The 25,564-nt window shown below is 34.6% G+C and overlaps 3 protein-coding genes across 3 annotated transcripts in view; 1 reads left to right on the top strand and 2 right to left on the bottom strand.

Moving 5' to 3' along the window:
* Positions 1 to 442, bottom strand: part of inpp4aa (inositol polyphosphate-4-phosphatase type I Aa) — a 34,164-nt gene extending 33,722 nt beyond the window's left edge. Inside the window, 1 exon segment of the mRNA XM_051119094.1 lies at positions 319 to 442. The gene's annotated coding sequence lies outside the window, so the exon portion shown is untranslated.
* Positions 443 to 2,816: 2,374 nt separating this feature from the next.
* On the top strand, positions 2,817 to 11,694 carry slc9a2 (solute carrier family 9 member 2). The gene is made up of 12 exons (XM_051119515.1): positions 2,817 to 3,233; positions 3,582 to 4,045; positions 5,368 to 5,618; positions 5,693 to 5,910; positions 6,458 to 6,657; positions 7,975 to 8,064; positions 8,159 to 8,229; positions 8,629 to 8,796; positions 8,954 to 9,059; positions 10,438 to 10,554; positions 10,737 to 10,827; positions 11,233 to 11,694. The coding sequence occupies exons 1-12, from the start codon at positions 2,960 to 2,962 to the stop codon at positions 11,604 to 11,606; spliced, it is 2,424 nt and encodes an 807-aa protein (XP_050975472.1). The 5' UTR covers positions 2,817 to 2,959; the 3' UTR covers positions 11,607 to 11,694.
* A 1,801-nt stretch (positions 11,695 to 13,495) lies between these two features.
* mfsd9 (major facilitator superfamily domain containing 9) lies at positions 13,496 to 23,531 on the bottom strand. The gene is made up of 6 exons (XM_051118410.1): positions 23,289 to 23,531; positions 22,066 to 22,153; positions 20,468 to 20,511; positions 18,181 to 18,310; positions 17,900 to 18,109; positions 13,496 to 15,455 (listed from the first exon to the last, which is right to left on the bottom strand). Exons 1-6 carry the CDS (start codon positions 23,451 to 23,453, stop codon positions 14,602 to 14,604), a joined length of 1,491 nt encoding a protein of 496 aa, XP_050974367.1. The 5' UTR covers positions 23,454 to 23,531; the 3' UTR covers positions 13,496 to 14,601.
* Positions 23,532 to 25,564: the final 2,033 nt, after the last annotated feature.

Genomic DNA, 25,564 nt, shown 5'->3' with positions numbered 1-25,564 from the left:
TAGCAGCAAAACCTGACAACATCTCGACACAGGGTTAACGCACTCATGACGGAATATAAAACGTGATGACGACTGAATGGACGAATGCGTCCTCCGTTATGTATTACAATGCCAAAAAAATAGTAATAAAAATACACCGCCCGATCTGCTAATCATCACTCGCATACAATTTCACACAACATTACCGACTGTGTGCATGTCAAAAGAAAACTGATCCATTTCCTTCAGTGCTTCCTTCCAAGCATTTAACTATGTTCTACCACACGACCAGACTGCAAACAACACCAGCTTTTAAAAAATGTAGCAGGGATCACTTACGTTTCAGTCACCGATATGCTCCATGATTTTAAAGGAAGTATGCAGACCAGCGTTTTGATAAACGGCGATCTCCGCAATTCGTCCACTTGCGCTGCATTCTGGACTCGCCCTGATGTGACGTCACCGCGCATTACGTCAGAGTTGTTGCTCTAAAAAGCTCCGCCTCGTTCACAGATAGCGTGAGTCAGACAGCATGCTTTGTCCAAATAAAATTTGAAAATGTGTATTTTCAATGGTTTATTCGTCTGGGTGTATTAAAGAACGCCTCGTTAAAATGTTTTTGATGCACAATTTACAGACATGAACGAGCGTGACAGGTGCGGTAACGGAAGACCTTGACTCCCATCTAGCGGTTATACAGCCTGATGCACTTCTGCATAATAAACTGCAGGTGGATGAAGTGAAAATGACATTCTGTAACGGCGTTTTACTGTATACTATTTCATTCTGCAACATTCAGTGACACCTGCCATAATAACACAGCTATATTACATGCACGAGTTTAGGTCGAGACTTTGTTTTTTTGTGTTTTTTTTTTTTTTTTTTTTTTTTTTTTTTTTTGTTTTTGCCAATTTCTGTAAAATTATTAATAATTAAATAAATAAATTAATTAATATTTGGCTTCATGGTTATAAAATGTTTTTTTCTCACATTATTTTGTCATATTATGTAAGATTTAACAGTTAGCTAAACAAACGATGTGGGTCATCCGTGTGATTCATTGCCTTTTGTGTCCCTACTAAAGTTTATTATGTTATTGCCTTAAAAATGTTTAACAACATACATTTTAAAGTTTCTTTTGACATAAATAACAACTAAACTTTAAGCATATTTAGGTTTTTTTTCAATAATTCTAAACATTTTATAGCATTTTAAACCACTAAATATCTTTTTTTTCTATGTTTCTTTTCTGACATAAATAACAACTTTTTTTTTTGTACTGATATACAAAAAAACAAGAAAAAAACAACAAGAAAAAATCTTATATATATATATATATATATAGTGGGTACGGAAAAATCATTTAAGTTCATTTTTTTCCCTCATTAATGTACACACAGTACCCCATATTGACAGAAAAACACAGAATTGTTGACATTTTTGCAAATTTATTAAAAAAGAAAAACTGAAATATCACATGGTCCTAAGTATTCAGACCCTTTGCTCAGTATTTAGTAGAAGCACCCTTTTGATCTAATACAGCCATGAGTCTTTTTGGGAAAGGTGCAACAAGTTTTTCACACCTGGATTTGGGGATCCTCTGCCATTCCTCCTTGCAGATCCTCTCCAGTTCTGTCAGGTTGGATGGTAAACGTTGGTGGACAGCCATTTTTAGGTCTCTCCAGAGATGCTCAATTGGGTTTAAGTCGGGGCTCTGGCTGGGCCATTCAAGAACAGTCACGGAGTTGTTGTGAAGCCACTCCTTTGTTATTTTTTTAATATATATATTCCAAGTATTAAATTCATTTAAAAAAATAATAATGAAGATTTTTAGCTTGTCCCTCAAAATATTGTCCACGTCCATCCTGTTATATTCGACTACTGGCCCTTTAAATGAAATTTATTCATTGTTTCATTGGAGGAACAACAACTGGGGAAGGCAAATGAGAGCCTCTGTTTGTATATTGTCTGTTTTTACTTATTTTATCTTGGTCAGCTTCAACATGTCCACCTTGTTAAGGGGAAAGGGTCGTTCCCAGGATCCTGTGCCTTTTGGACAGATGGAGATGTTTAAAAAATGTAACCCATTTTTTTAAATCAATTATTGTGTAATTATGATAGGGAGATGTAAAACATGTAAAAAATAATTTTGGTCAACCTTAGGTATAAAAATTAACACACTTTTCCTGAGTGTACACTTTGACCTAAAATCAGCCATTAAATCTGAGGGGGGGAAAAATCTTACACTGAAGGTCTGTCAAATAAAAAAGTTTTTTTTTTTTTTTAAATGTTTCTTTTACAAATAAGAATTTCTATTTTTTTTTTTCAAATTCCCCTTAACAGGGTGGACATATTGAAGCTGACTACATCAAATTGGAAAGATAAAATAAGTAGAGTAAACAGACAATTACCAAAAAAGAGGCCCTCACTCACAACAACGTTCTGCTTTCAGTTACTATCATTATTCTTACTTCTTTAAAACCAATTAAATTAGCATAGTATAAGAGGCTTTCCCAATTAAAACAGTTCTATTTAATAACTGCTGTCACTATTTTGCCTGAAACTGCATTGATTCTTGTTTGTAATGGAGATGCACTGACTAATACCCTCATTTTGAACACAGTGCTCGTGAAACTACTCCGTAGGAGTTTTACGTCAGAAGTGTTTATTATGGAAGAGAGCAGCAGGTTACCTCCATTAAAAAGTCTTTTCTGAGAACTAGAGTATGCGAAACTATTTCAAAGGCAAGGACAGAAAAATCAGGTGTGGCACTGGTCGTCAACCGGCCCCCACCTTACCACACACCTGCTCCCAGATTCAGAGAGCCAAAACTCAGTCGAGAGAGTGCGACGATAAGTGTGCTTTACTAAACTTGGACGTAGATGAAGGGAACACTTTAAAAATGTATTTTTAATTCTTTATATATTTACTGTACGTTTCATATATCAGCTTCTAGCATATGTATGTATTTTGAGAAAACATGATGCTTAATTTGAATGAAAAGACGTCTTTTAGCTTTTTGATTTTGTACGTAATTTTTGCATCTCTTGGATACGGAGCAAACGTCGATGCACCTTTTAAACCGACTCCGAATTCTCCATCTAAAATTCCTCCTTGGAGCCCGATGGAGGAGACTCATCCTAACCCTGACCCTGATGAAACTACCCAAGCGGTGTTTACACTGAACTATCCCCGCATTCAGATACCGTTTGAGATTACTTTATGGGTGCTACTGGCGTCCTTTGCCAAAATAGGTGAGCGATTACGCATTCTATGGCAAGCTGTTTTAACACATATTCTTTTAGGCCAACTGCTAGTGACTTTTTGATGTTATTAGTAGCGTATTTGTTTTAATTTCTAGTCAAGTAGTCCGTCCAGTACTGACTATTCCAGTTTTACTAGCAGCCTACTTATTTATTCGATACTACTGTATACTCGATTGTGAAACACTATGCAGGTTGTTACAGCAACATTTCTTATCTCAGTTTACAACAGGCTTTTTTCTTTACTTATCTAGTCAGAAAGGCAACTTTATTCTATAGTTCAGTTAGAATTTTAATTATGAAGTACTAAGTAACAAGTCTTGCTTTTTTTCTGAATAGGTTTCCATATCTACCATAAGATCACAATATGGGTGCCAGAGTCGTGTTTGCTGATCTCCATTGGTCTCATAGTTGGGGGGATCATGCATTCGGTGCACGAGAAGCCGCCGGCAGTGCTCACCTCCAACGTCTTTTTCCTCTATATGTTGCCATCCATTGTTCTGGACTCAGGCTACTTCATGCCCACTCGGCCTTTCTTTGAGAATTTCGGGACAGTGTTGTGGTTTGCTGTTTTTGGCACCTTGTGGAATTCCATTGGCATTGGCATCTCCCTGTTTGCCATCTGCCAGATCGAGGCTTTTGGCGTGCAGGACATTAACCTGCAGGAGAACCTCCTCTTTGCCTCCATCATCTCAGCTGTAGAACCGGTGGCTGTGCTCACTGTTTTTGAGGACATCAGCATACATGAGCAGCTCTATATTGTGGTATTTGGAGAGTGCCTGTTCAATGATGCTGTCACTGTGGTAAGTGATGTATGCGCATGGATTGTAGATGTAGAAAACCAAGTGATAAAGATTTCAAAAGGGGGTTTTCATAGGAATGCAATAGAAGAACCATTTTGGAACTCTTTTCCACTATAAAGAATCTTTTGTGCAACATAAAGGTTCTATGGATGTTAAAGGTTCTTTATGGAAGCATCAATGCCATTAAAGAACCATTTTTTTTTAAAGTGTATAAGTCCCCCATGTCATCCAAGATGTTCATATCTTTCTTTCTTCAGTTGAAAAGAAAATTAAGGTTTTTGAGGAAAACATTCCAGGATTTTTCTTCATATAGTGAACTTTAAATGGGATCAGCGGATTGAAGGTCCAAATTGCAGTTTCAGTGCAGGTTCAAAAGGCTCTACACAATCCCATCTGAGGAATAAGTATATACATTTTTTATTTTTTAGACAGTGACCGATCGTTTCGCTAGATAAGACCCTTATTCCTCAGCTGGGATTGTGTAAAGCCCTTTGAAGCTGCACTGAAACTACAATTTGGATCTTCAACCCATTCATCCCCATTGAAGTCCACTATATGGAGAAACATCCTGAAATGTTTTCCTCAAAAACATTAATATCTTTTCGACTGAAGAAACAAAAACATGAATGTCTCAGATGACATGGGGGGAGTAAATTAAGCATCACAATTTGTTTCAAAAGAAATATGGTTGTATAAAATCTCCTTTCAAGTCTTGCCCTAGTAAAACTCAGCACAAGCCAGTGTAACTACTTGGTAATTTGATATAACACTATGCTTAAACACCATGGTAAACACAATGTGTATGAACAGTCTCACCTTTCTTTATTGTGTCAGACATAAAACAAATACTTAAGCAAGATTATACTTCTTATTTTATTACATTTTAACCAGAATAGTAAAGAGAAGAGTAATATGAATAATAGGAAGTAATAGGAAGGACTTGTATATTAACATTATTGTTTTTTTCCTTGCTTAATGATGGAAATTTTGTTAGCTGCATACAGTACTCTGCATAAATAAATACAACAAATACTACTTTTTTTTTCTTAATGATCACTAATACATTCATAGATGGCAAAATTTAAATTCAATAAACATATACTTCATAAAAACGGAAAATATGTCATGAATATCTGTAAAATAAGCCAATTTAGTTTAATGGTTTGATCATTTTATTGTACGTTTTACACTTTATGATGTTCCGCATGTGTTATCACATTTGTCCTCTAATTTTATTAGTTTAGCATATTTTTGTCACACCTTTGTGTTGTTTTGTGAATCAGATTGTTTATTATTTAAGTAGTTCTCACTGTCTATTTCAGGTGCTCTATAATCTTTTCAATCATATAGCAGTGATGGAAGTAGTTGAAGCCGGAGAAGTTTTTCTGCACATAGGTTGGTTTTTTGTGGTGGGTTTGGGAGGTACGTTTTTCGGCATACTGTTTGGCTTTTTGGCAGCCTTCACCACACGCTTTACAGGAAAAGTGAGAGAGATCGAGCCTCTTATAATCTTCCTATACAGCTACCTGGCCTACCTCATAGCTGAGCTCTTTAGCATCTCCAGCATCATGGCGTAAGTAAGGGCTCTTAACCATTTTTGGAGTTCCATTTTGGCTTTTCCTGAACGTTGTGTTCTTGTTTCTACAGTATTGTAACCTGTGCTTTGACTATGAAGTATTACGTTGAGGAGAATGTATCCCAGCGCTCCTGCACCACTATTCGGCATGTGATTAAGATGGTTGGAAGTGTGTCGGAAACTCTGATCTTCTTTTTTCTGGGTGTTGTTACCATAACAACAGAGCACGAATGGAACTGGGGCTACATCCTCTTTACTCTGGTGTTTGCTCTGCTTTGGAGAGGCCTTGGTATGGGAGATCATTTGTGATTCTAAAGAATTCCCAAATTACTTGGATTACTAGTTTTTTATAGCAGCAGGATGCTTTCTTATTGTTATAGGTTACTAATCAATATTGCACGAAACAGCATGATTTCAAGAGTCATAATGCTTTTACACAACAATTCAACACATAAGAAATTAACAGTAACTTACATGGACACACTATTGCCAGTTAGTATGCTCATTTTCACTCTGCCAACAGAAATAGTTCCAATCAAAGCAGAATCAGTCACCCCCTTTTCCAGCAACATACAGTTGTTTTTCATTGCAGGACGAATCAGTGTTTTGACTGAATCAGTTGAGTGAATGATACAAATTCATAAATTGTTTCGTTCCTGAATGAATCAGCATGTTGATCAACTCCACTAAGAAAGGAGAGACTATTCTTGCACCTGTTGACCTAAAGATATAACCTGTAAAATCCACACTACTAATGTAGACTTGTCACCTGAAATTATATATATTTTTTTAAATTATTGTCAACAAATCTAACTATATACATTTTTTCCCTTTAGGAATCTTGGTGCTAACGCAGATCATTAACCCCTTCCGCACAACGCCTTTCAACTTCAAAGATCAGTTTGGTTTGACCTATGGTGGGCTGAGAGGAGCCGTGTCCTTTGCCTTGGCCTTCACTCTCCCAGACAGCATTGGTCATAAGAAGCTGTTTATCACAGGAACGATTGTCGTCATAATCTTCACAGTGTTCATTCAGGTACTCAGGAGTGAATGAGTTTATTTTAGGATTGCTTGTGTGCAAACTAGTAGAATTCCTTTCTATGAACCATGTTTACAAGATGGAATTTCCTTTACCTAGAGCTGCTAGACTGTTGATACAACAACACATTAGTAGCTGATTCACCACTATATCTTTTCAACAGCTATATCATTGAGCTCCATTGAAACTTTACACTTCCTATATTATACCAGTTAATTACTAAATTATTAATTAAATTGTTAATTTATACACCACTGGTCAAAAATAATTACAATTTATAATGTTTTTGAAAGAAGTCTCATATGTTCATATTTAGGGTTTGACCAATTATCGGCGCAGATAGTAAGCATTTTTATGGTTATCGGTATCGGTCAGGTTCAAAAACCGATTTGCCAATAAAATAATTTAAATGTTTTTGTCAGATCCCTTGTTATTCTTAGTTTAGACAATAATTTTCATTTTTACACCAGACATGCATGTTGGTTCAAAATATCGGTTATAAGTCTATTTGATCTGTAATAATCGGTATCGTATCAGCCTGGAAAAAAAAAAAAATCGGTTGATCCCTATTCATATTATTCCTTTTTTTAAATAAGTATTTTCCTATTTTAATATATTTTTACGTTTCATTTATTTCTTTGATGAAAACGTTTCTACCGCTTAATATTTTTGTGGAAACTGTGATACATTTTTTAGATGAATATACAGTTAAAAGAACAGCATTTATTTTAAATAGAAATAATTTGTAACATCATGTCTTCACTGTCTCTTTTGATCAGTTTAATGGTTCCTCCTGAATAAAAGTATTAATTCTTTAAAAAAAATGCCAATCCAAGTACTATTTCTCTTCACAGAGAATTACTATAAGACCTCTTATAAAATTAATGAATGTTGAGATTCACAAAAGGGTGAAATTAATTGTCATCTTTACACAAAACATATATATCGGTTACCGGTCTACTTGACCTGTATCTGCGTCAGCCCTTTAAAACACATATCGGTTGACCCCAATTAATATTATTACATTTTTAAAACAAGTGTTTTCCATTTTAATATATTTTAAAATGTAATTTATGTTTTTGATGAAAATATTTCTGTCGCTTACTATTTTTGTGGAAACTGTGATACATTTTTCAGAATTCTTTAGATGAATAGACAGTTAAAAGAACAGCATTTATTTAAAATAGAAATCATTGTAATCATTTGTATTATAAATGTCTTTACTGTCACTTTTGATCAATTTAATGCTTTTTACTGAATACAAGTATTATTCTTTTCAAAAAATGCCAATCCAACTTCTTTTTCTCTTCGCAGGGAATTACTATAAGACCCCTGCTAAAATTAATGAATGTTCGTAAGACAAATCGAAACCTGGACACCATCAATGTTGAGATTCACAAAAGGGTATGTTTCATTGGTCAGTGGTTTCATTTATTTAATTTAAACATGCTTAATCGAGATCAGTTTAGTTAGTTCTGATGCCATTACTGTGTTTTAGTTAATGGAGCACACTGTTGCCGGCTTAGAAGATCTTTGTGGACAATGGAGTCACTACTACTGGAAAGACAAGTAGGAGTTATTTTTTCCCTACACAGCTTTTTCAATGGAAGTACAGTTCTCTGCTGACAGCAGCTTAATACAAGTATTTTAGTGTCATATTTCCAGTTTTCTCTGTTATCATTTCGCAAGTGTCCCAAAAATGTGGCACCAGTTAGACTGATCTTACAGCTTTGATGTGTGGACGAGAGTTTCGGCCATAGGACTTTGTAAATGTATCTGTCATAAAGACTATTTCCTATTAGTTACAACTGCAGCTGTTACCCTATGTGTAATTTTGGAAAAAAATCTCAACAGACAATGGACATTTATTCAGTGACTCAGTTTTCATGTGGGAGTTAAATATCAACATACAAAATCCTGTACTCTGTGATACTGATTTTGACATTTATTAATTTCTTGGGTTCTCAGGTTCATGAAGTTTAACAACCGGATCATTCGCAAAATTTTAATCCGTGATAACCGTCCCGAGTCAAGCATTGTGGCTCTATATAAGAAACTGGAGCTTCAGAACGCAATGGAGATACTGGACCAAATGTCCGGTGACATCAGTGCAGCTCCCTCTTTAATTTCATTGCAGTATGTCTCCTTTTTGCACTTCTATTCCTGTCCTCCTCTTCTCAGAAATTAGAAGTAATGTAGCTTACATTTATACAACAGACATTTCAGTAAAGCTTTGTGGTCAAAGAAGCATCACAGTGATTTGCTTCCTGTTTCTGTTTGTCTTTTACTATAGCGAAGAAAGAAAGAATGCCCCAAAATCCAGGAAGAAGCCCTTGTCATCTGATGTGACAAATATGCATGAACTCTTGTCAAAGAACATGTACAAGATCAGACAGAGGGTGGGTTATGACGAAATGTTGTGAACTTACAATAGTGGAATTGCTAAACAAAAAACAAAAACACCACCATAAAAAAGGAATAAAAAAGTCAAATGCTCAATAAAAAGGAAGTAGTAAAGAAATTAAGTATTTTAAGATCACTGACCGACATCAGATATAACAAACAGTTTTGTGCCAGGTTTACGGATTTGTATGACCTACAGTGAAAAAATAACTGAGTAATTTGTTTAAAATGCATTATTACAACAGCCTATTTAGGGGTTCAAGTGCGTAGTGCTGAAACCCTATTGTAATTGTTAGAATGGTGATCTACATGTACAACTGATCATGCAGACCAAACCGTAAGTCGTAGAGACGTGAAACTTGGTGGGATGGTAGTACTCACACCGCCTACAACATGTAAATTGATCATAACTCCTAATCCGTTCGTTGCAGGCTCAAGTGTCTTATGTCGGTGGAATCCTTGGCTCACAACAGACAAAACTCACCTCAAATTCAAAATTTTCGGGTATTTTGCATTTTTTGAAAAACCTACTTTTGAGAACTAGTCCTAGGTTTTCGCCCATTTGGAACCAAACCAGTGGAGAAAGACTCTCCGGAGAGTGAATATTCACACATTTTTCACACATACGCATGATAGTCATATCATACGATAGAGCTCCTCATTCTGGACAGCCTTGCCTCTAGAATCACTGCTGTCAATCGAATAATTTGTGAAATGATTGAGAAGATTTAGAAAACTTACTTTTGTAAACTAGTCCTAGGTTTTTCGCTCAATCTGAAAAAATAAAAAACACTGCAGTAAAATTCTCTGGACTGTTCAGGCCAATAATTATCAAAAATGTTGAAATTTACCCTTTGGGAAGCTATCATGGGGTTGTTTAGAAAAGGGGCCTGTCTAAATTTACCCAAAATCCTATAAAGTGTAAAAGAAAACTCAAAACTTCACAAAACCTGCTGAGCACATGAGAGTGACAGGTGATTCTAAACAAACATACAAAGTTTTAAGGAGATCGGACCACAGCTGGCGCTATAACAATCATAACCATTAAAAAACATAATATTTCTATGGTAAATTACCTGAATTTGCCAAAAATGCTTTTTTTTTTTTTTTTTTTTTTAATAATTGATTTACAGGCTTGCATTATTACAGGTAATCGCTACTTGCAGCTATATTTTCTATTTTATTTTGACACATACTGCCTTTACTGACTGCAGAAATGATTGTGGGTTTTATTAAAATTGTCCAAAGTATCTATTTTCTTTTCAGTGTTTTTTTGCACAGTGGGACATCAAAGTTGTTCATGCTTATTTTGCTGCTTCTAATGTCCCTTTTGATGTTTTACAGTTTATATTTTTTATCCATTATGCTTCACAGACATTGTCTTACACCAATAAGCATGCATTACCCAATGATATCCCAGCCAGAGAGATCCTGATGAGACGGCACACAAGCTTACGACGCAGCTTCAGAGCTGGAAGCTTACATGGCACTGTATGTAACACTATATAAATGAGAGCACTTATTTATACAGAATGATATAAGACAACAAAACCTAAAGAATGCTGTCTAAAAGCAGAACACCAAGTTATACATAATGACCTCTATGCTTCTAAATATGAAAACGAGAGTCTTATTTTCTATCATTGATCCTTTCCTTGCTCTTTTTACACCAGAATGCTGCAAAAATGTCCCAGAAGTTTTTGTCTCTGCCCATGGGTCGGAGTCTGAACTCTGGATTACCTCCAGGGAGACGTGGTCACACTGGTGAGAAAATACACTGTATCTCTAGCTAAGACTCTAGTGCTTGTATCTGATGGATTTTATATAGTTTGCAAATTACATACACGTTTCATTTTTTAGTACCAGTTACTTCAGTCTTCAGTGTCCTTCAGAAATCATTGCTACTCAGGAAACATTTTTTTTTTTTTATTAATGTTGAAAACTGCTTATATGTATACTTTATATTTATTTAATATAAAGTTCAAGAACAGCATTTTGTCCTGTTTGTGTCAGTGTGGTTGTGTATATGGCTACTGCATTATTTGTCAAGCTATCTAGTGGTTTTAAATATTACATTGATGTGAGTCAAATGATTTTCATAACTATACTCATTTTAAACTGCTGTACTGACAGTAAAATAGATAGTAATCTACACTCTTGTTTTTGTAGGAGATGGTGATATTGAATCGGAGATTGATTACCCGTCAAACAGGCCCAAAATCAGGTATCCAAAGAGAGTGTCATCTAAAGCAGGGATGCCTCTCCGGCCACTAGACACTCTGAAGGAAGCAGCTTCCTCTGTTAATATGGTGGATGAGCAAAATGAAGAGCAGAGGGGCAACAGGAGGTCACATCTGGGGTCAAACGTAAGACGTTCAGGACTTACGGTTAGGTTGAGAAACTATAGTGATGAAGACTCTGAGGGTGAGGAGCAGAAGGCACGGTCGTCTCCACATGCATGGGTACGGGAACCTCAGAACAACAGTGATGTGCAACACCCTTTGGTGAAGGGACCACACTGGCTGCCAAAGAAACCACAATGAGATCTACAGGGATGGACACTGTTAATGTGGCTGAACTGCTATTATTTTTGGAACTAAACTCACCACAAAAAAAAAAAAAAAAAAAAAAAAAAAAAAAAAAACACTTTTACTAGAGAATATAGAAAGAGCTCACTTCATGTTAAACATTAAGTAAATGTAAGGTACAGTTGAGGTCAAAAGTTTACAAACACCTTGCAGAATCTGCAAAATGTTAATTATTTTACCAAAATAAGAGGGATCATTTTAAAATGCATGTGATTTTTTTATTTAGTACGGACCTGAACAAGATATTTCACATAAAAGACGTTTACATAATATAGTCCACAAGAGAAAATAATAGTTGAATTTATAAACATGACCCTGTTCAAAAGTTTACATACACTTGATTCTTAATACTGTGTTGTTACCTGAATGAGCCACAGCTGTGTTTTTGTTTGTTTGTTTGTTTGTTTAGTGATAGTTGTTCATGAGTCCCTTGTCCCTTGTTCACTGATGCTTCAGAAGGAAAAACGATGCATTAAGAGCCAGGGGTGTAAACTTTTGAAAAGAATGAAGATTTGTCTTATTTTGCCTAAATATCATATATTTTTTTATTTAGTACTGCCCTTTAGAAGCTACTGAAATATTTACATGTTTACCAGAAGACAAAATAAGTTTAATTTACCTGATCTTCAAATTCATAAAGTTTTCACCCCCTGGCTCTTAATGCATCATGTTTCCTTCTGTAGCATCAGTGAGTGTTTGAACCTTCTGTAATAGTTACGAGTCCCTCAGTTGTCCTCTGTGTGAAAAGATGGATCTCAAAATCATACATTGTTGGAAAGGGTTCAAATACACAAAATGCTGAAAAACCAAAAAAATCGTGTGACCTGAAGGAATTTTCTAAAGAAAAGCAGGGAAGTTTAACTGTTCAGGACAAACAAGGCACTCATGAACTATCACTAAACAAACAAACAAAAACAAAAACAAAAACAAAAACAAAAAAAAAAAAACAGCTGTGGATCATTCAGGTAACAACACAGTATTAAGAATCAAGTGCAAATAAACTTTTGAACAGGGTCATTTTTTTAAATTCAACTATTATTTTCTCTTGTGGACTATATGTAAACATCTTTTATGTGAAATATCTCATTCAGGTCAGTACTAAATAAGAAATAACACACATTTTCTATGATCCCTCTTATTTTGGTAAAATAATTAACATTTTGCAGATTAAGCAAGGTGTATGTAAACTTTTGACCTCAACTGTATATACTGTATATAGGTAAATGCTTTTTATGATACTAAAGCCATGAGAAATTCTAATATACATTATAAACTGGCCTTAAAGCCACATTCTGCTTCATATGCATTTTGCTGATATTGTTAAAACTAATAAATTGGGGACATTGTCATTTCATATATTGCTTCATATATTGTTATTTATGAATCAATTACTTGATTACTGAAAGTATTATATTATTTCTATATAAGACATAACATAACTTTTGTATATATTAATCTTGCCGTGAAATATACATGGGCACAAATATCAAAATATAATACATTTTTAGCACAAACAGTCCTCTAATGTATAAGATCATTTATCCTGGCATGTAAAACATACGTTTTAAATGAACTTTAAAAGAATCTAAAATAACATAACAGCAGGATTTTGTGTTGGCTCAGGCTTCTTTTATTAAAATAAAATATTATGTTCTTACACAAAAACTTGCATAATTATACTTCGCCATGGACTGGGTATGCCTGACAGTAACAAAAAAGCCTTCATTTAAACTAATAATTGTAATACATAGATAAATTCAGATGGTGAAACAAAAAGATAAAAACTAAGAAAACATTTCCCACGCATACACAACAAATATTTGGGGGTCAGTAAGATTTTGTACTTTTTTTTTTTTTTAAACAGTTATTTTTATTCACAACAAGGCTGCAATTATTTGGTCAAAAATACATTAAAAGTAATAATTAAAAAGTAATATTAAAATAACTGTTTTCTATTTGAATACTTTTAAAAATGTAATTTTATTCCTGTGATGGCAAAGATAAATTTTCAGCATCATTACTCCAGTCTTCAGTGTCACATGATCCTTCAGAAATCATTTAATATGCTGATTTGATGCTCAGTAAACATTTCTTATCAGTTTTGAAAATGGTTGTGCAGCCTAATATTTTTGTGGAAACCATAATACTTTTTTCAGGATTCTTTTATCAATAGAAATTTAAATGAACAGCATTTATTTGAAATATTTGCTGAAAAAAAATTCAAAATAATAAAAGAACCTTACTGACCCCACACTTAATTTTGAACAGTAGTGTATGTGACCTACTCTCAAGTTTTTGTACAGTTTTATTTAAAAAACATTATTGCTAGCCTTTGGGGCAACTGTATGACTTTTAATTTTAAACACTGAAGGAAGTGAGTATTCTGAAGTGCACCAATGATAAATAGTGGTTAAACGAGTATCAATGCCACAGTGAGGTAAAACTCCATCACATAGTTACATTTCTCTTACCCAAAATGTTAAACAGTTTCCTTGGAAGCATGTAAGACTTACCTTTCCTGTTCATATAACTTATAGTCTGGTCAGGAAACGAAAGCAACACATAAAACACTTTTATATAACACATAAAAGTCTTTCAACAATGAATGTCTCACTTCTGGTGCTCTGAAACAGAATATGCTTGACTTCACATTAGTTCTGCCACTGGTGTTGAACTATTTAACAGCAAAATGTTCTGAAACATTCATCGTATTACTGTAGATTCTGCATCAGACTCAATCAGTCTGCATTTGCACAAGGCAGTTGCTCTCGTTCAGCGTGGCGGCATAGGAAGCAGCCTTACCGACTGACGTCTCACACTGACGTTGTGACATTCGATAGCTGGTATAAAGATCCAAACTCCAATGTTCTCCAAAAAAAACAATCACATCCCCTGAGAGGAAATAAAAGACAGCTGCCGTCACAGTCCTACGTCTTTCTGTCACTTCACCTTATTGTTTGGGACTCTTGTCTTTAACCTTTGTCTTACTGTCCCATTTAGGAGTCCTCACGAGTAGCACACCAACAGCAACCAGTCCCAGCACGACCCCTAAACTAGCAGGTCCACAGGGGCTGATTTCCTGAGCCAGACCAGACAGCAGTGGCGCGAGAACCCGTCCCACAGCTGTGACTGACTGTCCCGCTCCGATTAATGTCCCGCTAGCTTGGGCTCCCCCACGCTGCAGCTCTAAATCGGTGATGCACGTACGTCCAATAGTGGTAGAGATGGCAAAGAACGTGGAAGTGAGCACGACCTGCCAGACGTTGGGTGCCGTGGCATACAGGAAGATCAACGTGCAGGTGAGTGCCGTAGAGTGCAACAATAAAGCAGACATGTTGTTGCCATAAAAATGTGTGACGGGTCCCACCAAACAGCCAGCAAGGGCGCCCAACATACTGCTATAGCTGATCAAATAGCCCGTCACCTTTGGTTTGAGCTGAAAACGCTCCTCCATGGCTAAGGAGAAGTTACTGTAGTACAGCATTATGGATACAGCCATTAGAAGACGCACCAGGAACACGTCCCACATATCGGAGGAAGCCACCATGTGGATCCGTATCCACACTGAGGTTAGCTGTCTCCAGGCAGGCTGGACAACAGACATGTCTCTCCAGCCCCAGCCTCCATTTGTTTGACTACGGACTGCTGATGCATTAGGATGGCGAACATGGTTTTTGTCTGAGCAGTTCTGCTGGATTGAGTTCTTCAACTCGTCGTAGGATTTGCCGGGTTTGGTTTTACTGTTAGCGTTTGCATCTATACGGTGATTTAACGTCTCACTCCAAGGTAACATCCAGACCAAACCTAAGAAGACAACAGTTGGATAAGCAGACTGTAGTTGCTTTGTAGCAGACAAAGGATCACTTGTGAAAAAGAAATACACTTAAGTTCACCCAAAAATGAAAATTCTGTCATTAATTACTTACCCTCATGTTGTTCCAAACCCATAAGACCTTCGTTCATCTTCGGAACACAAATTAAGATATTTTTGATTAAATCTGAAAGCTGTCTGATCCTGCATAGACGGCAACGCAACTGACACGTTCAAGGCCCAGTAAGGTAGTAAGAGTATTGTTAAAATAGTCTGTGACATCAGGGGTTTAACTTTAATTTTATGAAGCTTCAAGAATACTTTTTGTGTGCAAAGAAAACAAAAATGTATTCAAACTTTATTCAACAATTTCTTCTCCTACAGTTGAACCACTGATTTCACATTGACTATTTTAATGATCTTACTATCTTTCTGGGCTTTCAACTTGGTAGTTGCGTTGTTGTTGTCTATGGAGGGTCAGAAACTCTCATATTTCATCAAAAATATCCTAATTTTTGTTCCAAAGATGAATGAAGGTCGTACGAGTTTAGAACAACATGACTCCCTCATGTCATTCAAACGCGTAAGACCTTCATTCATCTGTCATCGTTCAATTAATGACAGAATTTTCATTTTTGGATGAACTAGCCCTTTAATTGTATTGAGTGTGTACTTGCAGTGTACTTCAAAACTTAAAAGTGTATTTAAAAAAAAACTGTACTTGCAGAAAATATAATATTAAGGAAACTAAAAGGCCACTATAATATAGGCCATAATATAAATGTTTTACTTTAAAATATACTTTAAATCATCTTTTTTCATGCTTTAAAAAAGTACTTATTTTGACTAACAAACTTAAGCACTGTATTGTGTTATTTCACATACAAGGCTTAAGCCTATTCCCAGACTAAAATGTAAGTCTGAGCTGTTTCAACTGAAAGAAACTTGCACTGACAGATGTTAAAATATATCCTTTGTTTTGTCTCAAGATCACACCAGTAGTATTTTTTTTCCTAAGCACATTTATAAAAGTTATTTAAATGTCCTAACTGAACTATGGCCTAATCCTGGTGCAGTCTAAGCCCTGTCGGTGAAACCGGGCCTGTATAATTTAATTTAATTTTAATTTTAATTATGTGTTAGAAAACATTATACGCAGTTTGCACTCAAGTAAACTGTTTGAAACTATATTATTTCTGTAAAAACTACTTTTTAAGTATGCTAAAATGTATGTATTTTTCACAAGGAATAGTGTAATTCACCCAGAAATGAAAATAATTTACTCTGTCATCATTTACTTGACTAATGTCAATCCAAACTCAAATGTCTTTCTTTTTTTCAGTGGAACAAAAAAGGTGAAGTTTAGCAAAATGCTGATGCTACTACTTTCCAAGCAATGACTGCACAATAAATATGGGATGAAGCTAAGTTAACATAATTCACTCAAAAATGAAAATTCTGTCATTAATTACTCACCCTCATGTAATTTCAAACCTGTAAGACTTTCGTTCATCTTTGGAACATAAATTATGATGAAAAATAGAAAGGTACCAAGAACATCGACAAAATAGCAAAGTAGTCCATGTGACATCAGTGGCTCAACCATAATGTTATGAAGCTACGAGAATAATTTTTGTGGGCAAAATCACTAAAATAACTTTAATCAACAGTTCTTTTCCTCCGCGTCACCCTAGCACCATTTTGGAGAGTACCATCTGCACATGCGACACATGCTTTTTTCTTTTTTTTGTGCAACAAAAAGTATTCTTCTAGCTTCATAAAATTACGGTTGAACCACTGATGTCACATAGACTATTTTGTCGATTTTCTTAGTACCTTCCTAGATATCGAACATGGTATAGGACCCTTGCTGTCTAAGGAGGGTCAGAAATCGCTCGGATTTCATCAAAAATATCTTAATTTGTGTTCCGAAGGTGAACAAAGGTCTTACGGCTTTGGAACAACATGAGGGTGAGTAATTAATGACAGAATTTTCATTTTTGGGTGAACTATCACTAAAAAAGCATACAAAAGCAGCCAAGAAACAGTGATCCAAATGTTGAAACATTCTAAATCTTCAAACCAGATCAACTAATTCATTAAAACGTTTTGATTCATAGGAAATTATTTGGATTTCAGACATGGTTTCTCATGATTTGACTTCAGACTTGGAACAAAGTTAAAATGCTGTGCATATGAAGCAGATTTATGATAGTTTTGTGTCTTTTTTAAGTTTGAAAACAGTCTTCAACATTTTTTCTTTTGTGTCCACTGGAAGAAAGTCATGTGATTTTGGAATGACATGAGGGAAAGTAAACAACGAACCATCCCAAGATAACTGCAATCTCAGAAAAGATTGGGTTTATGTATACTTCTTTGTACTTTTAAGGAATAAATTATTTTCTGTATGCACATAACTACTGTTAATCTTGCTCACCTGCATTTAGAAGAAAAATGGCTGCACAGACGAATGAGGATAAGTAAAAACCACCCTCGTGTTCAGTAAGATATCCACCCACCACTGGTCCCAGGATGAAGCCCACACTTGAAGCTGCATTAAAGTGGCCCATCACTAGAGGCCGCTCTTTCTCTGACACAAGATCTGACAGGAGCGCTCGGCAGATAGACAGGGAGTGTTTAAAGAGCCCTTTAAACAGAAAACGAAATAATTTCAGTAATGTTGCACTTACTAATTTGCAATATGTACACTATACTTACCCACTGGTATCCTGGCCAGCACAAAGAGTGCAATACTAGTGGATAGACCCAGCAGGCCATATCCAAAGGCACTGAACAAAAGGCACGTCAGTAGTGAATAGCGCCTCCCTACCACATCACTCCAACTTCCCTGCCAATCAAAGAACACAACATGTAAGAGACAATGAAATATGTGACCCTGGACCACAAAATCAGTCATAAGTAACACAGGTATATTTGTGGCAATAACCAACAATGCATAGTATGGGTCAAAATGCTAAAAATCATTAGGGTATTAAGTAAAGATCATGCTCCATGAAGATATTTTGTAAATTCCCTATATATCAAAACTTAATTTTCGATTAGTAATATGCATTGCTAAGAACTTTATTTGGACAACTTTAAAGGTGATTTTCTCAATATTTTAATAATTTTTATATTTTAATATTTTAAAATTTATTTTTTGCACCCCCAGATTTTAGATTTTCAAATAGTATCTTAAAAAAAGGTTTTGTGGTCCTGGGTCACATATTTAAAATAGATCACTATCAGTAACACTGTTCTGTATCATATTTGCTGAATTAAATCCAATACTTGTTTCTTGAAATGTTTATTTAAAAAATAATGCTTGTTTTGCAACAACACACGTAAAATACTTTAAAAGTGTAATTTTTTCTATAGTGTGTTATTTGATATTATTTGATGAAGTCTACTTACATTATTCTGTGTTTTTTTTATTGTTTCAAAAGGTCATCTTAAGGGTTTTTTCCATTGTTTTAAATTTAGTTTTAGTTTAACATTTTAATACCATGCATATTTAAAAAAAAAAAAAAGTTAATTTAAAGAAGAAGCCAAATAGTTGACATTTGGGGCAACTATACATTGGTTTTTCTAGAAAAGTGTTTTAGCTTGTTTGTTTTCATAAAAAATATGGCATGCAGTTGCATGTAAAGCTATTTAAAACATCATAATCGTAATTATTAATTGCAATTGCAATTTCAAGAGAATAATCAACAATTATCATTTCTGCCATAATCATGCAGCCCTAATTTAAAGTTAACATATTTTAAACATTAAACTGCAACTTCATCATTACAAATGTGTAATTACAGGTATATATATATATATATATATATATTTAAAATGACATAAGTTTTAATAAAAAGGGCATTAAAGAATATTTTAGTTTACCATACATGCTATAGTGAGCATATTCGGCAGTACACCATATTTCAAAGCCAATAGAAGTAATTGCATTTAATATCAATTAAAATATTTTAAATTGCAATTAACTTTGCACTATGGTATATTCTTTTAAAGCATATTATTTCCATAATGAATGCTCTTCATTTTTTTTTTTTTCATAAGAGTAGTAGCATAAAATGCACTTTTTTTTTTTTTAGATTTTTGCACAACATGACCATGTAAAGATGCTGTAAGCGATGCTGTCTGTTTTGCTAAAGAGCTAATCTTGCTGAATCTTAGCAAAATACCTCATCTTAACAAAATAGCTCTCTCCGAAACTCTTTTGGTTTGCTGCCTTGATGCTAGCAAACCAAAAGCTTTCAAATGACTAACATATATCATTCTTTTTGTTGTATACATAACCTCGGTCACAGACACACTAATTTCAGTGATATCCGTATCTGTGTGATATTAATTGCAGCACCTTTGAATGAGAATCTTAGTCGTTTATTAAAGGAAAGCATGTCTCGGTGAAGAAAGCTACAGTTTATAGCCTACAGGCAGACAGATCGGACCTGACAAATGAAAAAGCTCAGGCCCTGAGGCAAGCACTGCAGGCATCTCCATACCAGCACTCATTAGACTGAGGCATCACACACACACACACACCTGCAGACACTGCACACTGGTGTAATGCAATAAAAACTTAAATTGGATTTACTATGTTCTCTCTGTTTCTGGCCTACAGGCATGTCATAGAGACTCACTGTTCCTGTCTGCTGTCTCCATACTTAACATCCAAGAAAAGACAAACATCTCCTTCAATTCTTAACTAGCCCCGTGACCCTTCAGTCTTTAACCAGTTTAAATACGTGTGTGTCAGTGTGTTTGTCAATGTTAACATGACGACTCGTTTTACAGTAACGCACTCCAGTAGTGAGAGCAATATGTAATGTTGACTGTAATAAACAATTAGTGTGACACGTGCTTTTTTCTCCATGGAGACAGATCAGATGAGGTAAACGTGGATTATTAGATTGGGAGCAGCAAATTGATAATCATATTACAGCAGCAAATGCTGCTCACTAAAAAAAAAAAAAAAAAAAAAAAAATCACTACTTACCACCACAGTGCTAGAGAAGAGTTGTAATACGCCATATGTAGATCCTGTAACAATGGAAAACAGCCTTTTTAGTTATGACTAAACAAATTAATCACTAAACAAAAGAATAATGTTAGTTTCACAATCAAACGGTTGAGGTAACAAGACCTTGTGATCACAATCTAAACTGCCTGCCTCATGAAATCAGTGAAAATATCAATTGAGCTGGTGATTTCCATTGACATTATGAGCCATATGTAAGCAGCCCTTTTAATCAGAGACGAGGTGCAGGCAATGTACTAGTGATTTCAAAGAACTGCTTGTCTAAAAATTACAGTTCACCTGCTATGAAGTCATCTGTTGACTAAAAAAGTAAGAAAAGTAAATTGATTTTAGTCCTTTAGAGAATAGGATGGGCAGAATTAAACAAAAATTGGACCTTTATGGACCTTTATGTTTCAAACAAAAATTGACAATAGTTCCATTAAAATTATTTTGCATTGAATTGATTTTGCATACAAATATCACTATTCAGACATACATTTGCAGTTCTCAAAAAATACAATTCTCAAGCGCGTACTGAACAGTGGATGTCATACCGAACGGTTTGATATTATATTGAGAATTGTGACATCCCATGTGTATAATACCCATGTGTAAATAATGAATGATCTAGTCCGCACCTCCTAAACACAACTTGATTTACTTTTTTTATATTTATTTATATATATACTTAAATTCTTCTACAATTTAATTAATATAACTTATTGCCATCTTGTTAGTAAAAAAAGGAATTTATCCATCACAATTCAGCTGCTACTTTAGTAATAATCAACAGGCAAACAAAACTGACTTCTAATTAAACATTTAAACTGCATGTAAGGGAGTTCTCAATACATAACAACTATTGGTAGATTTTTAAATCTATCCATGCATGCATTTTTCAAACCTTTGCAAATTAATTGTGTCACAATCTTTATATGTGACCCTGGACCACAAAACCAGTCGCAAGTAGCACAGGTATATTTGTAGCAATAGCCAAAAATACACTGTATGGGTCAAAATGATACATTTTTCCTTTATGCCAAAGGTCATTAGGATATTAAGTAAAGATCATGTTCCATTAAGATATTTTGTAAATTTCTTACTGTAAATATATCAAAACGTAATTTTTGATTAGTAATATGCAATTCTAAGAACTTTTTTTGATAAGCAATATGCATGCTAAGAACTAAATTTGGACAACTTTAAAGGTGATTTTCTCAATATTTAGATTTTTTTGCACCCTCAGATTCCAGATTTTCAAATAATTGTATCTTGACCAAATACTGTCCTATCCTACCAAATCCTTGCATTCCATGCATCGATGGAAAGCTTATTTATTCAACTTTTAGATGATGTATGAATCTCAATTTCAAAAAACTGACCCTTATGACTGGTTTTGTGGTCCAGGGTGTCAAAGTTTCTAATTTTCTTAATAGTTTATAATAGCTAAACGTTTTAATATTGATGCAATAATTTTTCAAACTTTGTTGTCAATAGTAAAATATGTTATTAATACTGGATCTCAGTGCCACCTTAGAATTAAATAAGATTTAACAAAAACATCAAAGACTTACCTACAATCCCGGCCACTGTAGGACTTGCTCCCAGAGACTTCACATGATGACTCAGCAAAGGGATGATCATACTGACCCCAAAGAGGTCCTGAAAACGCACACACATAAAATAGATTTATACGTCAGCTAAGCAAACACAGCTCAATAACTGGATTTCCAGCATTTGCCTAGTTATAACATATTCTGTGATTAGTCTAATCACAGCAGATTTACTATGAGATGGTAAGAATATGGAATTAAATTTACCGATTAGCCTACATCAATCCTAAATGGCAAAACAGATGAGCATTTTTCCACAACATTATATTTGCTTCTATGACATTTAAATATAATTTAAACATTTTTGCCACTTGAATCCTCATTTAAATGAATAATTAATAAATTCTCAATTAAAACTTAAAAAAAAAAAAGATAAAATGGCAGGTAAAGCACATTCCCTGACAGCTGAAAACACACTTCTATTTAAAACTATTAACATTACAATGCTATGGGGAAGTAGTTCAACAACATGCTAAAAAACAATGAATCAATGAATAAATAAATGAAGGTGTCCGCTGTCATAAATAGGCTGAGGGCAACTTAAACAAAACCCATACACCACTGAGCTTGTTCATCTGGATTTCTATATGCAGTCATGCCAGCCGGCTTGATTGAAATCACACCCCACCTTAATCCAGTGTCACGGCACTTTCTATTAAACTAAAACTCTGACAAAAACTACCAGTGATTTAAAGCCAGGAAAAATTCAATGTGTCTGGGAGGGAAAGAAGAGGAGACAATGTGTTCTTTCTCATGTGTGTGGCCAAAATCCACAGGCAGGACAAAAGATCTCTACTGATGGGAAAAATATAAATTACTAAGGCATCCACAGCATCCTGATTCAAACATGGGAAGCAAAAAAAGCAAATGTGATAATATCATAAAGACCACTAAATGAAAAACCTTTGGCTTAAGATGTCATGTGACAGGTAAAATATCATTATCAATGAGCCTTTGTAAACAACACTCCTGTTCTACAACAGTTTTAGCAAATTCTTCTTAACTAAGTGTTACAAATCAGGAATCTTTTTCATGTGTCACTGAGAACATGACAGTGTATATGAGAATGTGCAGAACAGGGACATCAGATGTGTGTAAACTTACTGACAGCAGCATAAATTGATGTGTCATTGCGATCAATGCCATACAAAAGACCCTCTCCAAATACAAAATAAGATACTCACCATGAATCCCACCACGTATATACATCGTATGATCCGCGTTGGTCTCCGTCGTTTGTGAGTAATGGCACATTTAGAGTTATTCATTCTCCCGCATTGACAGAGACTAGTGCAGTCAATGCGGAAGCGATGAACAGCGTTGCTATGTTGTTCTTGACGAAACATCATGAGGTTTAGACCATCTGTCCCTTTAAAAGCGGAGCGCGATGTGTAGTGAGACTAATATCCTCCTGGAACTCACGAATACTCCGGGCTGTTTGTATTGAATTACTTCAAAAAAACGTAAATCGTTTCGTACGCACGAATGGGCGGGTTTTGACGTGGTAAAATGCTGAGTGGTGGTTTACATAATGTACTGGATCTCCTGTTTATGGTACAGTCCAGTGAACAAGTCCAGCAGACATACGCGCTGTTTTTGAACAGCGAATGACAGACAGGTATCTGGTATTACCAGGTAAACTTCGAAAATTAAGCATTTATTTTGGAGATATTGCACGTGTTTGTCAGTTTATCGACTTTTTTTTTTTTTTTACAAAGGAAGTGAAAATGTTCTAAAAAGTAGTAGTGGTAGTTCTTTAGAAAGTTCGTTAGGATCTGTCGTTATTTTGGTGGGAAAACAACAAAGCAAATTTTATTGAGTAACAATGGATTTGATGATTTAGGTGGTGTTGTTAATTTAATTAATTATTAATAATTCATTAAATTACATAAATCGGTAAGCATATGATAATTTTAAAATTTCAAAATAATGTAAAATCCCACTTAAGTCTGTTTATCCATCTATGTCCTTTATTCTTTTCATAGACAACATACTACTACTACTATTAATGTAAACAATTAACGTTATACAGGCCCGTAGCCATCCTAGCGGAACGGGGGGTTCTTTTTTTCCCAAAAAGTGGACCTTTTTCAGTTCCCACCCATTTTGTATTTAACTATGAGGTTCAAATACTTTATTTTGTTGACTACTCATGCACCAATTTGTGCTGTATTATCATGTGTGCTGGTATATATATATATATATATAACTTTATTTCAGACACACAATTGGTCCATAGAGAAAAAAAAAAAAAATAGAAAAAGTACAATACTTTAAGTGACATATAAACAACAATAAAATTCATGAGAGACTAAAATGCCAGTGTTTCCAGAGGCCAGACATATACCTGTAACAGCTTTTCTTAGGACTGGTTATCGCCAGTATAATTCCATTATAAGATTTGTCCAGACGACACATGAATTTAAACATTAATTTCCTTAATAAGGCTCCTTATAAGGTATCTTAATAAGCTTGATTTTTTTGATTCACCAAAAATAGTTACTACAATGTTGTCAAACTGCTTACCAAGATATCAGCTTGTTCAGTAAATATACACAAATACCTAAAGCAATAAGTTATTGAATTAAATTAATGACATTTTTAATGCAATAAAATGCACAGATTCTTTGTACTGACACATATCCAAATGGTGGGTGGACGTGTGTCCCTCCAGGAGAAAATCTTACACATTTTAAAGTGAAATTCATTAATTTGGTGTACTTTAAGAACTCAAAAGTAAGAGCTCCATCCCATGTTCATTGTGCAAATTGAACAAACAAAAAAGTTGATGACAAAGTTGATGAAAAAATGGTTCTAGAACTGCCCCTGGTCAGAATATACTGTGTTCTTCCTTGACCCATGCTACACCCTTCCACTGAGTTTTCTGAGCCCCCATTCTGGGCCCCTTTTAACCTCTGAGCCCTATGCAGTCTTTTCCTCCTTTTCAAAATACAAATATCAAGAAAGGAATTTTATGCAGAAAAAAAAAAAAAAAAAAAAAAAATATATATATATATATATATATATATATACACACTACCGTTCAAAAGTTTGGGGTCAGTAAGACTTGTAATAGTCTTTAAAGTAGTCTCTTATGCTCATCAAGGCTGCATTTATTTGATTAAAAATATAGAAAAAAAACAGTAATATTGCAAAATGTTTTTACAATATAAAATAATGTTTTTTATTTTAACATACTTTAAAATCGAATTTATTCCTGTGATGAAAAGCTGAATTTTTATCAGCTGTTACTCCAGTCTTAAGTGTCACATGATCCTTCAGAAATCATTCTAATATGCGGATTTATTATTAGAATGATCAATGTTGGATAATATCAACAGTTGTGCTGCCAAATATTTTTTGGAACCTGTGTTTTTTTTTTTTTCAGGATTCTTTCATGAATAACAAGTTTAAAAAGTACAGTGTTTATTCAAAATATAAATATTTTATAACAACGTAA

The sequence above is a fragment of the Labeo rohita genome, chromosome 9 (assembly GCF_022985175.1).
Source record: "Labeo rohita strain BAU-BD-2019 chromosome 9, IGBB_LRoh.1.0, whole genome shotgun sequence".
Taxonomy (NCBI): domain Eukaryota; kingdom Metazoa; phylum Chordata; class Actinopteri; order Cypriniformes; family Cyprinidae; genus Labeo; species Labeo rohita.
The sequence above is the reverse complement of the archived record's forward strand: the minus strand, read 5'-3'. Positions and strand labels throughout refer to the sequence as shown.